Source organism: Bison bison, unplaced genomic scaffold, assembly GCF_000754665.1.
Source record: "Bison bison bison isolate TAMUID 2011002044 unplaced genomic scaffold, Bison_UMD1.0 scf7180017864185, whole genome shotgun sequence".
Lineage (NCBI taxonomy): Eukaryota > Metazoa > Chordata > Mammalia > Artiodactyla > Bovidae > Bison > Bison bison.
In genome coordinates this window covers 645,718-660,004 of record NW_011494757.1, presented here as the reverse complement: position 1 = coordinate 660,004, position 14,287 = coordinate 645,718, and the positions used below count along the sequence as shown (strand labels likewise).

The 14,287-nt window shown below is 44.7% G+C and overlaps 1 protein-coding gene across 1 annotated transcript; it reads right to left on the bottom strand.

Annotated features, from left to right (window-relative positions):
* Positions 1-2,301: 2,301 nt before the first annotated feature.
* MS4A3 (membrane-spanning 4-domains, subfamily A, member 3 (hematopoietic cell-specific)) lies at positions 2,302-12,785 on the bottom strand. The gene is made up of 8 exons (XM_010843744.1): positions 11,219-12,785; positions 9,489-9,656; positions 7,472-7,645; positions 7,093-7,109; positions 6,659-6,920; positions 6,397-6,555; positions 4,807-4,908; positions 2,302-3,177 (listed from the first exon to the last, which is right to left on the bottom strand). The coding sequence occupies exons 2-8, from the start codon at positions 9,639-9,641 to the stop codon at positions 3,106-3,108; spliced, it is 939 nt and encodes a 312-aa protein (XP_010842046.1). The 5' UTR covers positions 9,642-9,656; positions 11,219-12,785; the 3' UTR covers positions 2,302-3,105.
* Positions 12,786-14,287: the final 1,502 nt, after the last annotated feature.

The following is a 14,287-nucleotide window of genomic DNA, read 5'->3' as shown; positions in this document are numbered from 1 at the left end:
AATACATGAAAGTGAAAAGTGAAAGTGAAGTCGCTCATTCGTGTCCGACTCTTAGCGACCCCATGGAGTCCTTCATCTGATCTCTAAAAAAGAAATGAAATTGCTTTCATTTGCAAATGTAAATAAGAGCAAGATGTACAGATGAACAAGATAAAGGAAGACATTATATAATTAAAAAGAAGACCTGATTACAGAGAAGAGACCTGATTAAAAAGGAGACCTAATTAAAAAGATCTTATTAACATAAGACCTGAAGAGCAAAATATAAATGACACCATTTAATATATTAATAATATTTCAATTCCCACCAAATTGGTCTATGATTTTTAAATCAAAGTTGCAAAATATTTCAGAGCTTTATATAGGAAAAGCAGAATTAATGAAAAATGATAATACGATTGTTACTGTAAATACCTTTCCTTCCACTGAAGTCTGTTCACCAATGGTTCGGTTCACTGTATCAGACTCCTCACCAGCCTTCTTCTCTTAACTCCTTCCAAATCACTCTGCATTGCAACTGCAATGATGGTCCTAAATCCCAAGTACATGACCTGTCCGTCTTTGTTCATCGTTGTGTTGGTAAATATTTAACAACTGGCTTTCTAGGGTTGGAGGGTGGAACTTGGCCCTGGACAGTAAGGAATCCACCTGCAATGCAGGGTCTTCAGTCCCTGGGTCGGGAAGATCCCCTGGAGGAGGGCATGGCAACCCTCTCCAGTGCTCTTGGCTGGAGAATGCCATGGACGGAGGAGCCTGGTGGGCTGCCGTGCACTGGATCGCAAAGAGGCAGACACGACTGAATGACTAAGCCGCATGTGGTATAAACAGTTTCACCATAGCCTACTTCAAGCTAACAAAATGATGTTCAGTTATCCTCACTGAAAATTAAAAGTCACCACTCTCAAGGCAATATCAGCTGGTTCAACAGCACCGCATCAATTTCAACTCCTCTGTTTCTCTTTCAGGCAAGGCTTTCCTGGGGCCCGCGGCCGCAGAGGGGAGTGAGAACAAAGGTCCCTGGCTGCTCACGCCCTGAGGAAGGGGCAAGTTCATTCCTTACACAGGTTGGAGGCAGCAGTGGCCAGCCTGGAGAGATGCCTGGGGGGCTGGCCCTCCCTTAGACGGTGCTGTGTGCAGGGGCGTGCACAGTGCCTTGCTTGCTGTTCTGTCTCGTCTCCTGAGAGGCATACACGTCTCCTCCAAACAGGTCTTGCCATCTGCTCCTCACGCATCAAAGTCAGACACACTAAAGCCTCTGGTGTGTTCCCTGAATATCCCCAATTCTCTCCTGCTTAGAGGCCTTTGCATATGTCCAGCTTCTTCCTTTTCCCCTTCATCATGCTAACTCCCAATCATCTTTAGGATCTCAGTTTAGGGGACTTCCCTGGAGGCCCAGTGGCCAACACGCCAAACTCCCAGTGCAGGGGCCCTGGGTTCGATCCCTCTTCAGGGAACTAGATCCCGTGAGCCAAGACTTCCTATGCCGCAACTAAAGATCTCACGTGCTGTAACGAATACCCAGTGCAACCAAATAAATAAATAAAATTGTTAATGTTTTTGAAAAAAAAAAATCTCAGTTTAGGAGAAAAGTCTTCTCCCCAAAATTGTCATTTTCATCTCTTTAACCTGGTTTAGAAACTCTTTCAATGAGCTTCCAAAGATTCCTACACTCTTCCTATCACAGCCCTTAATGCTCCATGTTATAATGGTATGTTCCTGTGGGTCTGTATCTCCCACAAAGAGCAACCAGAGAACAGAGACTGTGGCTCACTGGCTATTGTATGCAGAGCACATGGCACATAGTAGGCACCTTCCAAATAACTGTTCAATGGATTGAAAAAAGAAACAAATTATATTTAATGTGCATGTATGCATTTCTTCATAAAGTATGTATATTTTACATATATGTATTATCTGGAGAGGCGAGCATTGTTAGTAGAGAAGACTACAGAAAAACCTTTGCACGTGTGGCAAGCAAGGAGCTGAGAGAACCTTACAGGTGTGAATTGATGGACGCTGGACGGCTCAGTCCCCTCTCAAGAGAGGGAACTAATTCATAAAGCAGAAACATAAGTCCGCCAGCAGTAGATATACAAATCAGGAGCCAGAGATATCAAAAAGAACACCAAATTGCTACCTGAGAGGATGGTCGCGGATGTCACTGGAGGGAATGGGAGCAGCCACGATGGAAGTGTGAGGGTTTCTGCCATCTTTAAGGCACACCTATCTGACCACCGTCTCACCTCAGCCTTACCAGCACAAAAAGACCAGCAGCAGCAGCAGCAGCATTATCAAATAGCTGTGATTCTCTTTTCACATCTGCTTTATTTTTACTTAATCTGCATAACAATGAATAAGACAGTTGGTACCGTAACACCTATTTTACAGATGAGAAAAAAATAGATCAGAGAGATTAAGTTCACACAGACAGTATCAGAATTTGCACTCAGGTCTGTAAGATTCTAAAGCTTTAATTCTTTCTTCTCTGCATTATAGATTCTCACTGTCCTTTGAAGGACAAATATTGATTTTGCTCTCAAAGACCCCCATCTAAGGCATCATTTTTGGATCCGGACATGTGTGAATTTCAGCAGCTCACTGAAAAAAAAGACTTCAAGACTTGACCTCCTACCTCAAATATAGTAAAAATTTATCTTAATGTTATTTTGGTGATTTTTTGGACAGTTTTTGCAATGTTGGTGTCAACTGAAGTCAAGAAGCATTTTCTATGATGGGAAACGTCTTACTCATTTTTCCTTCTCACTGGGGTTGGAAGTTGGAGTTTAGAAAGAATACATGAAATAGGGAGGATTCTCCCTGCCTTTTTTAAAAACGTTAGAAGACAATGAAGCAGGCAGGTAAGAAGAAAGAGAACTGATTTCTGGGAACAATTTTAGCGTGGTGATCATAGCAGTTACAAAAGAAAGGATGCCTAGAGAAACACAAAAGTCCATTCCCAGGACTTATGAGGGAGTTTATAGTCAGGACAGAAAGGACTGAGTCAAACGTCCACACTTCTCACGATGGGCACCACGATGGTAGAGACGTGGCTCACAGGCTTGTGTTCTCTTGAGTTCCTGGATGGAGCACTGACTCACTGGAGACTCAAGACTGAATTTCCTTGCTTTCATTTGGAGGCATTCTTGATTCCCCAGGATTGGAAAGGGAGGAAATTGCCTGGAAAATAAAACAACATCAAACTCCAGGAACAGGATCAACACAGCCCTCTCCTTCCTTCCTATTATCATCATGAACAATGCCAACAATACTCATTCACTGATCATCACTGTGATCAAATATTACATACATAGTCCTTCCAGCAAGCATTAGAAATGAGCAAAAGCAGTACGTGTACGGCTGAGTCCCTTTGCTGCTCACCTGGAACTGCCACAACACTGTTAGCCGGCTATACGCCAACACAAAATCAAAAGTGTGAAGAAAAAAGTGGACAAGAGCATGTTCAGTTTACAATTAAGATAGCTAAATCCAGAAAGAATTTGTGGTTTTTCCTGGAAATTAACTAGAGAGTGACAAGTTCAAAAAACAATGATTTAGTTCTATCCATGTGAAAAACGTATGCTCCTATTTATAAATGATATGACCAATAAGGAATTAATATCCAACATATATAAATAGCTCATACAACTCAACATCAAAAGAAAAAAAAATTAAGAAATGGGCAGAAGAACTGTGTAGACGTTTTCTAAACAGGAAAAACAAATGACCAGCAGGTACATGAAAAGATACTCAACATCACTAACCATCAGGACATGCAAATCATAACCCCAATGAGATGTTACCTCACGCCTGTCAGGATGAAGTCTGCAAGTAACATGTGGGTGAGGATGTGGAGAAAGGGGAACCCTCCTACACCCTACACTGTTGATGGGAAGGTGAATTGGTACAGCCACTGTGGAAAACAGTATGGAGGTTTCTCAAAGAAATAAAAACAGACCCACCATGACTCGGCAGTTCTACTCCTGTGTATACAGCCCAAAAAAACCCAAATGCTAATTCAAAGAGATATATGCACTCTGGTGTTCATAGTAGCATCATTTACAATTGCCAAGATACGGAAGCAGCGTAAGTGTCCGTCCACAGATGAATGGAGAAAGAACACAGAGCTCTGTTCATAGGGATATATTCACATCCGTGATATTTACATACAGTGTAGATGTGTTCACTGGAATACTAGTCAACCGTAAAAAGGAACAAAATTTCGCCATTTTGCAGCAACATGGATGGATTTGGAAGACATTATGCTAAGTGAGATAAGTTAGACAGAGACAGATAAATACTGCATATCACATATGTGGAATCTAGAAAACACAACAAACAAATGAAAATAAGAAAAAAAGAAGCAGGCTCACAGATGTAGAGGCCAAACTAGTGGTTATCAGTAGGGAGGAAAGGACAGGTTATATAGAGGTGAGGGAGTGGGAGGTACCAACTATTGGGTATAATACAGGCTCAAGGGTGAATTACACAGCTCAGGGAATATAGCCAACATTTTGCAATAACTATAAAATGAATGTCATCTTTAAACATTATATAAAAAATAAAAATTAATTTTTTAAAATACATGCTCTTAAAGATGAAATACACTGCTTCCTCTTGTATTTTTAGGTTAGAATTCTTTTCCAACCTTCATGCCAAGTCTAACATTTGTACGAGCTGTAACTCCAGGAACCCCACAAATCATTATCGTATGAAAGTTTCTCTCCAGTTCCAAAAGTCAGGGACCATCTTAAACCCTAGAGGGAAGGTGCAGATCATGTGAATTTTAAGTCATTTAAACAAACCCACCTTTCTTAAATGCCAGCAGTTTGCTTTGAGCCACAGGGCTACAACAGAGCATGCTATGCACAATTCCAGCAAGGTAAGGATCAGCATCAGTGACACGAGACCCTAAGGGTAGGATGCAGCAGATTAAATCCAGTAGAAACGCTCAGAGGAAAAGGAAAGGCCAGCAGGAAACCAGACTATAACACCTACCCTCCATAAAACAGGGCAAAGTGAGTCACAAATTAGACTTAATACACAGCCACACACCAACACTCTACATGAGACACAAGGCCCATCTAAAAGCATGTAAACCTTTTTCCTGGAAGAGACACAGGTACTTCTGTATCAACCCGTGTGAAACAGCTATAGTGGGAAAGCGCTGACATTACAATTACCATCTGCCAGCTGGAATAGCAGTGAGCCCGGGAGATGTACAGGCAGCTTAGGAAAAGGGGCAAAGGGGCCTTTCATCAGCTCTTTAGTTGTACTCCCTAGAGGCTTGCATTTACAGTATGCCTACAGACTAAACTAGGAAGCTGAAGAGCGAGACACAGAATTACTGGATCCTTCTACCATCAATGAGGCACCTAGAAGAAACAAATGCTAATGCCTCTGGAGAGAAATACTTCCAAAATACACACACACACACAAAATCAAACCCATATAAACACAAACTTAGAGTATTAAAAATACAATGGAGAAAGTTAGAACTCAGACTTCCATGAGTAGTATCAGCAAACAGGAAGATTAAGTCAGTAAAAAACAGTTCACAAATCACGGGAAAATAAACAATTTGGAGGAAAATCTTAATTTCTCAGTTGACTGTAGCAGAGGGAGAACATGTAAACACAAGCCAAAAAAATGCTTTGGGAAGGCTATTAAAAATGTTCCCTTTTAAATACCACACTCAAATAAATTCACAAGTAAAGCCGTTCAAAGCTTCAGTGAGTCACTACTTGAAAATCCCAGACCACAGAGAAAATTGTAAATCTCCCAAGTTAGTTTCATTAAGATAATTGTGAAATAAAACTTTTTAACTGTAATCTCTCTGGGGAACGTAACAGTATCAGTAGCAGTGCGTGCTGCATGCTAAGTCGCTTCAGTCCTGTCTGAATCTCTGCAACCCTATGAACTGTAGCCCGCCAGGCTCCTCTGTTCATGGGATTCTCTAGGCAAGAACACTGGAGTGAGTTGCCATGCCCTCCTCCAGGGGATCTTCCCGACCCAGGGATCAAACTTGCATCTCACATGTCCTGCATTGACTGGTGGGTTCTTTACCACAGGGACCACCTGGAAGCCCATTAGCAGTAGCAGCAGTATGTAATAATAACCTAATACAGTATGCATTGTGTTAATTACTTATCACATATTAATTTATATAATCTTTACATGTAATACATATAATAATTCAATCTATTACTACCCTCATTTCAGTGACGATAAAATTGAAACACAAAGAGGTTGTCTTATTTGCTCCTTCAAAGCAAAGCTGCTAAGTGGTAGAACCAAGATTCAAATCAAGGCAGCGTGGTGCCTGATATGTTACTTGGTTCCTCTATACTTTGAACTGTTGAAGTACTTCATAATTATACACAATTTTAAAAGACATACGTTTGAAGAGGCTTCCATGTAAGTGCACAAGTCAGGTGGCCAGGAAGACTGACAGCCCTTGAGTAGTGGGTCGTTAGCAAATAAATTCATTGAGAGAAAGACAATCCCGACTAGCGCCATGACGGCACTGGAGGTGTGCAACCCCATGCTGGTCTCCAGCTGCAAGAGAAGAAGAGGCCGTCGCTGCACACGGGCAGCACACGCTGTGCTCCTGCGGCTCCAGGTCATGGAGGTAAACAGCCACTGAAAGGGGTTTACACACCCAGCTACAGCCTAGGTCCTGGAGAGACATCAGGAAACCAAGACGCCTCACCCCAAGACTCAGGGTCTCGGCTGGACTCACCAACCTCCACTCTCCTACTGCTAATGGGTGACGTGTTTCTGCTCCTGTGATCACAGAGAAAGAGGGCGAACGGCCACTTACCAGTGTTTTTGTGGGTTTTTTCCCGGCTAAGGTGGATAAAATTCCCGAAACGATAAACTGTTTGAAAATAGGAAGTGAAGCAGAGAAAGGAATACGAAGTCTTAATTAGCAGATAACTACCGGTAGTTGTACAAAACTTCTCCAATTCACATTCTAGAACACAAAATTACACTTGATTTTGCTCATTATTTAATACAAGTACAATTTTAAATGAGTTTAAATTTTGCATAAGTGTGTAAGACTTTCATTTTGTTTTGTATCTGGCCTTTTACAGGTTATATGGGTATGCCTAGTTTTACATGTAACAATACACATATTCAATGTAACATAATTATGCTTGTGTTTACATTAAATATAGATAATATTTACTTCCATATGCATGTATATTTAATATCATTCTCATAATCTTACCCAAGCTTCAGATCATGTGTTTGATTTATTGGACTAGGTGTTCTAAAAAACTTTTATACATCGAAATATCTATATGGATGTATCTACTAATGTTTAAATTAGTATTTTGACCTCCTGTTAGTTCCACGAGTCTAATTTTAATAAATGGAATTCTCTACATGTTCATGGCATTCTCAGAAATCTCATGTTTACCAAGCCACTCCTAGAATTTGAGGGAAAAGTTGCCAAAGTACATTTCTAGTAGTGGTATGCAATCAGCGGAATTTGAATACTCACAAATATAGCTCCCCATATGGGATAACCTGTGGAAACAATCAAGAGAAAGAAGTAATTGGAGGCCTGCGACAACTTTTGTAAGGCATGCATGCAGCCACCCAGAGCCAGAATTACTGCTCCATTCAGGATCTGGACCGCCTGCGAAAGGAGGGAAAGAGAGAAGCATGAGCGACCACGTGCTGGTCCCCACTGGGGAGAGATCGTTTTACTGACCTTTATGTTTTCTTTCCCATCGTGGCTTACCCCAGGATGTTGGATATAGTCCCTGGGCTCTACAGCAGGAGCGTGCCTACCCGCCCTAGAGACGTGCAACACCACACTCTGTGTCTGCTCACCCCCGCTCCCAGCTCACCCCCCCACCCCCACCCCTTTCGTCAATCACAAGCCTGTCTGTATCTGCTTCTGTTTTTGTTAGATAGGCTCATTCGTGATGTGATTTAGACTCCACACATAAGTGACATCATATGGTATTTGGAGAAGAGATCACTTTAATTTTCCTCAAGAAGGAGATATCAGTGCTTGAAATGGTCAAAAAATTAAGCCTAGATTAACTGGGTGAGAGTCTGCTCTGGAAGGCTTTTGTTCCTGCCATGACCACTGATTCTGATGGCAATACTTCATCGTCCCCTCTCCCCGCCCCACTGCATCCACACTCACAGACTCCCTTCAGAAAACCACAGAGTGAAGGAGATACGGCTGATGGCAGACTGGGTGGAACTAGCTCCCTGCCTGCCTCGGGGCCACAGTACGGTGAAGCCCACTCTCCAGCCGTGATAGGACTTCTCCCACCGTGAGATTCTGCCTCTGAGTTTCTACTCTTCAGGTGCAACAGATGCCCCCACCTTTTCTTTTTTCTTTTTGGTATTTTATTTATTGATTTTTAAACTTTACAATATTGTATTGGTTTTGCCAAATATCAAAATGAATCCACCACAGGTATACATATGTTCCCCATCCTGAACCCTCCTCCTTCCCCATACCATCCCTCTGTGTCATCCCACTGCACCAGCCCCAAGCATCCAGTATCATGCATCGAACCTGGACTGGCGACTCATTTCATACATGATATTATACATGTTTCACTGCCATTCTCCCAAATCTTCCCACCCTCTCCCTCTCCCACAGAGTCCATAAGACTGTTCTATACATCAGTGTCTCTTTTGCTGTCTCGTAAACAGGGTTATTGTTACCATCTTTCTAAATTCCATATATATGCGTTAGTATACTGTATTGGTGTTTTTCTTTCTGGCTTACTTCACTCTGTATAATAGGCTCCAGTTTCATCCACCTCATTAGAACTGATTCAAATGTATTCTTTTTAATGGCTGAGTAATACTCCATTGTGTATATGTACCATAGCTTTCTTATCCATTCATCTGCTGATGGACATCTAGGTTGCTTCCATGTCCTGGCTATTATAAACAGTGCTGCGATGAACATTGGGGTACACGTGTCTCTTTCCCTTCTGGTTTCCTCAGTGTGTATGCCCAGCAGTGGGATTGCTGGATCATAAGGCAGTTCTATTTCCAGTTTTTTAAGGAATCTCCACACTGTTCTCCATAGTGGCTGTACTAGTTTGCATTCCCACCAACAATGTAAGAGGGTTCCCTTTTCTCCACACCCTCTCCAGCATTTATTGCTTGTAGACTTTCGGATCGCAGCCATTCTGACTGGCGTGAAATGGTACCTCATAGTGGTTTTGATTTGCATTTCTCTGATAATGAGTGATGTTGAGCATCTTTTCATGTGTTTGTTAATCTCAAAAATACACAAGCAACTCCTACAGCTCAATTCCAGAAAAATAAATGACCCAATCAAAAAACGGGCCAAAGAACTAAATAATTTCCCCGTCTTTTCTTAAACCGCATTACTGATCCAGTGATGAGTAACTCAGAAATCCCCATAGAGACATAAACAAGGTTTCCCATGAATGGTTATCGCCTTCCATCCTACAGAAATGTGTCAACGGAGGCTGACTTACCCCGAGAGCTCGCAGCACCTCCGGGTGGTTCTGTGACCTGCCGACGGGCCGGTGGGCGGAGCTGTCCTCCGCCGCCGCCTCCCCCAGGCTTCCGGGGGCCTCGCCAGCACAGGCTGCCGGCAGCTCGGTAGGATCAGCTTCCTGGGAGGCCATCTGGGGTCTTGATGGCTGTCAGAGAAGAGAAACCCAAAATGTTTGTGTTTTCCCTTTTATTGCTAACTAATAATGGCTTTTTGTTTCCAGTGCAACGAAGGGGTTCCGTTTTGTCTAGATATCAAAGCAACTCTTCACCACGGGGCAGAGGTTTTGCTTGATCCCACTTGATGTTGAAGTAGCAGGCATCGTCAGACCGTGGTACGAGGCCTGGGCCCAGCGCCTCACTCTGTAGCCGTGCGGACGGCCCCTTTCTCTCTCTTAGGTGCACGTGCGTCTTACGCGGCCCTCTCCAGTCCTGGACATCCAGGTACTAAATGGTCTCACTGGGCGCCGCTCTCTCATGGGAGGAGGATAACACTAGTCACATTCTAGGATAATAACACGTGTCATTTACTGAGTATTCACAGCTACGTGCCAAGCACTGTCTAGTTTTTGTGAATTTATTAACGCACTTAATCCCGCCAACAACTTCGTGGTGCAATACTGTTCTCCCTATTTTAAAGATGAGGAAACTGAGGCATAGACAGCTCCCACAACTTGCTCAAACTTATACAGCTCGTGAGTTCAGATTCTACTTGAGATATCTAATGTTCAACATTTTTTAAGTCATTGCTTTATATAGCAATATATGGAATAAAGCATGATGGATAGAGTTTAAGTACCACGGGGAAGCCAGGTGTAAATCCGAATTCGACCACTTACTAGTTGTATGACCTGGTAGTGGGAATCTCAGTTTTTACAGCTGTAAAATGGACACAATTTTAATTTCATATTAACGTTGCAAAGTCCAGACTAAAAAAACATCCATTGGGAAATAGGAATACACTTCAGATAGAATATTTGACTTGCTAAAATGCATGTAGTGTGGCTTCCCACATGGCGCAGTGGTAAAGAATCTACCTGCCAATGCAAGAGATTCAGGACACGTGGGCCTGATGCCTGGGTCAGGAAGATCCCCTGGAGTAGGAAACGACAACCCACTCCAGTATTCTTGCTCGAAAACTCCCTTGGACAGAGGAGCCTGGCGGGTTGTATTCTATGGGGTTGCCAAGAGTTGGACACGACTGATCGCAAACACACACAAGGCCTGTGCGTCTGCGTGCACGGCTGTCCATGCGAACATTTTTCCAAAGAAATAGCTACATGATTATGTCTAGCGCTTTTTCACTATGCATCAGAGTAACAGTCAAATTCTAAGCAGAAGGCATCCTCATAGTTAAATGTTTAGCAACCGAACAAAACCCTCTGAAGACATTCTGAGCATCCCACCGGCTGGCAGCTTTGACAGACATAACAAAAGTGGGCTTTCTGTGCAGAGGAGCTTCTTTTAAAATTGGCTTTTATTGGAGCATAGTTGCTTGGCAATGATGTGTTAGTTTCTACTGTACAGCACAGAGAATCAGCTATTTGTATACGTATACCCCCCCGTTTTTGGATTTCCTTCACCACAGAGCACTGAGTTCCCTGGGCTATAAGTAGGTTCTTATTAGCTATCTCTTTGCAAAACAGTAATGAGACACAGACGCAGAGAACAAACACCTGGACACCAAGGAGAGGGGACCTACAATATTTACCTTGGAGGCTTCAGACCTTGGTTGAATTATTTTCTCTTAAGCCCGTCTCATTAGAAGCAGAAGACACTCAATAAAGGTTGCTTCTGGTGCCTTCCCGGAAAACAGTAGCCTCTTTTAGCTCAGGCTTGATGCAAGACTTTGCCTTACACCACCTTCAGAGGAGTCAGTGCCGATACTCTGCTGGTGGCCTGCAGAGTGTGCAAACCACATCTGGGTCTGTGGCCCCTCAGGTTTCACCATGCTTTCCTGAAGGGCAAGTGTTGATTAGGACACTGGTGTCAGGAGTAACTGTCTTCCAGCTTTGAGATGTTGCTTAATACATTAGTAGGACCAGGAACATCAGCAGAAACGTGGGGAGATGGACGGGAAGGCTTGAGGACGGGAGGCGGCACAACTATTTGCATAGTAAGAAGAGACGCCACTGACTCAGCGGGCTTGAGTCTGAGCAAACTCTGGGAGATAGTGAAGCACAGGGAAGCTTGGCACGCTGCAGCCCATGGGGTCTCAGGGTTGGACATGACTTAGCAACTGAACAAGAGACAAGATCAGATTATAAGAGTAGTGTTGATGGGGGTAGGTGATTCAATACTTAACCCCAAGATGGGACTGCAAATAAAAAATATAAGGGAGACCCATAAGGTAACGATTACTCAAGAAAGTAGGTTTGCTTAACCACAGAACCAAGCAGGTTTGCTTGGCAACAAAACCCTGAAACAGAAGCCCAAGACCTGCCCCCAAACAATAAAACTGTGGTGGCACGTGCCCACATCCTGCCAGTGGGCTCAGTAAGTTAAGGATCCCGAGGACAAGCTCTCTGCACACATAAAAAACAATAATTTATGGAAAGGTGGCGTTTCAAAGCAACAGAGGCTCATTGTACCGAGACCTGAAATAATTTCTCCATGGTGCCATGACCGTCCTAGCCTGACCGTGTAGGGACAAGAAAACGACCCGGCCCAGCCTGGAGGGGGAGCCGATGATGGAAGTGTGACATCGACTCAAGAATGAGGAAGAAAGAGGCTCCTTTCCCCTCTCCATTCGTCCTTTGATGATAAAACTGTAGCCCATTAAAGTTCTCAGGGTGCAGCCCCCTGTCACTCACCTGCTTTAAGCCTCATACGCACCCTATTCTGATCAACCACTTCTGATCTGTGACTTTGCGCTCACTGAGTTCTTTCTGTGTGAGACGGAAAGCACCAGAGCTCTTCGGAGGCCCCTCAGGAGGCCACGGAGCAGAAGCGTCTGGAGTGGGGTGGGTGGTCGTGTTCATCACATTCAATCACGCAGGCTTAGAACGGTTACTTAGTTCACAAACATAGATGTCAAATGATGGCAATTGTAGTTGAAATGCAGTTAACGAATGCTAGGTCACAGACACTGCTCTCAGTGTTTCACATGGATTCACGCCTTTCCTTCTCACAGTGCCTGGGTCTTCTGGGTCACCATTAACCCAACTTTATAGAGAAGTATGGCACAGAGGGGGGTTTGAGGTGTGGGTTCGACCCCTGGGTCGGGTAGAATATCCCCTGGAGGAGGAAGTGGCAACCCACCCCAGTTACTTGCCTGGAGAATCCCATGGACGGAGGAGCCTGGCGGGCTACAGTCCATGGGGTCGCAAAAAGAGTCAGACATGACTGAGCGACTAAACATCCAAAAACTGGCGTAGAAATGTCAGCCAGCTTTCCCAGCATCACACAAGAACCAGTCAGCCAGCTTTCCCAGCATCACACAGGAACCGGTCAGCCAGCTTTCCCAGCATCACACAGGAACCAGTCAGCCAGATTTCCCAGCATCACACAGGAACCAGTCAGCCAGGTTTCCCAGCATCACATGGGAACCGGTCAGCCAGCTTTCCCAGCATCACATGGGAACGGGTCGAACTATGTGCAGAACTCAGGCTCCGGGTCTAGTGAGGTCACGGTCATGTTTGTTCTCCCTGTGGGTCTTTGCTTCCACCTTCTTTCCCTTTCAGAAGTGTCCCTGTTTAGAAGGCAAATTGTCACCCTAAATGAATAAATGTCCTGATATCAGTGATGGGAAGATTAGAGCAAAGAGAGAGGGAGGAAGGCAGGATCCCAAACACGGTCCCTAGGGAGGTCCCAGGACCCGAGGAGACGATGCAGGACTGATCCCCAGGTCGGGGCAGGAAGGTCTGTGAGAAAGAGAAAGCTCACAGCCACCTAGGTGAGGTCCTAGTTCTAGAAACCGGAGCCAAGTGGGGAGTTGGTCCCAGGTAAGAGCAAGAGGGCCTGATGCCATGACCGAGGGACAGCTTGGGAGGGGGCTTGGAACCCTGGGACACGGAATATAACGCGAGCAGGGGCCCAGCACCGGGAAAGCACACTGTCCAGGAGCTCTGCGGCCAGGGCTGTGAGAAGCAGCCACGGCAGCTAACCAAGGGTGTCACGGAGGCTGCAGCCCCCGCTGACGGCGAGCTGGGAGGCCTGAGGGCCTTCAGGACGGGGAGACACAGGATGGCGGCCCCAGACAGGTGAGGGGCACGCCAAGGGGATGCTTGCAGTGAGCCCAGACTCTTGCACCTTCTCACACGTGGAAAAGCACTAATGCCTTGCCTTGAGACGTCTGGCTCTCCTGTAATTAACAACCGTCTTCTGGCTTCTGGCGTGCAGACTACCTGCCTCTGCTGCAAAACTTCTGTGTGAAGTGGCTTCCCCTCCCCGCTTGCCTCCTGGGAGCAGTTCTCTCAGCGTTTCTTGAGACGCTGCCTCCCAGGCTTGAACTCCTAAAAATTCCCATCAAATAGAACATAACTCTCAACTTTTAGGCTGTGAATATTTTTCAAGTTGACAGCTGCCAATGGAGGCTGGAGCAGCGGTTCTGAAGGAACTGCCTGGGACTGAAGGAAGGGACTGAACACAGAGGAGACCAAACGGGAATCATAAAGAAATGCAAAGCGATAGCAGTGAAAGCTGTGGCCTCCCTGCCTCATATTAACCAGGGCCACTGTGAATAGAGTACTGAAGAAAAAAGAAGGAGCAGAAAGTGCCACGAAGGAGGGAAGGGAAGAGTTATGAGGAAGCGAACCTCCCCAAAGCGGTTCCTTTCAAT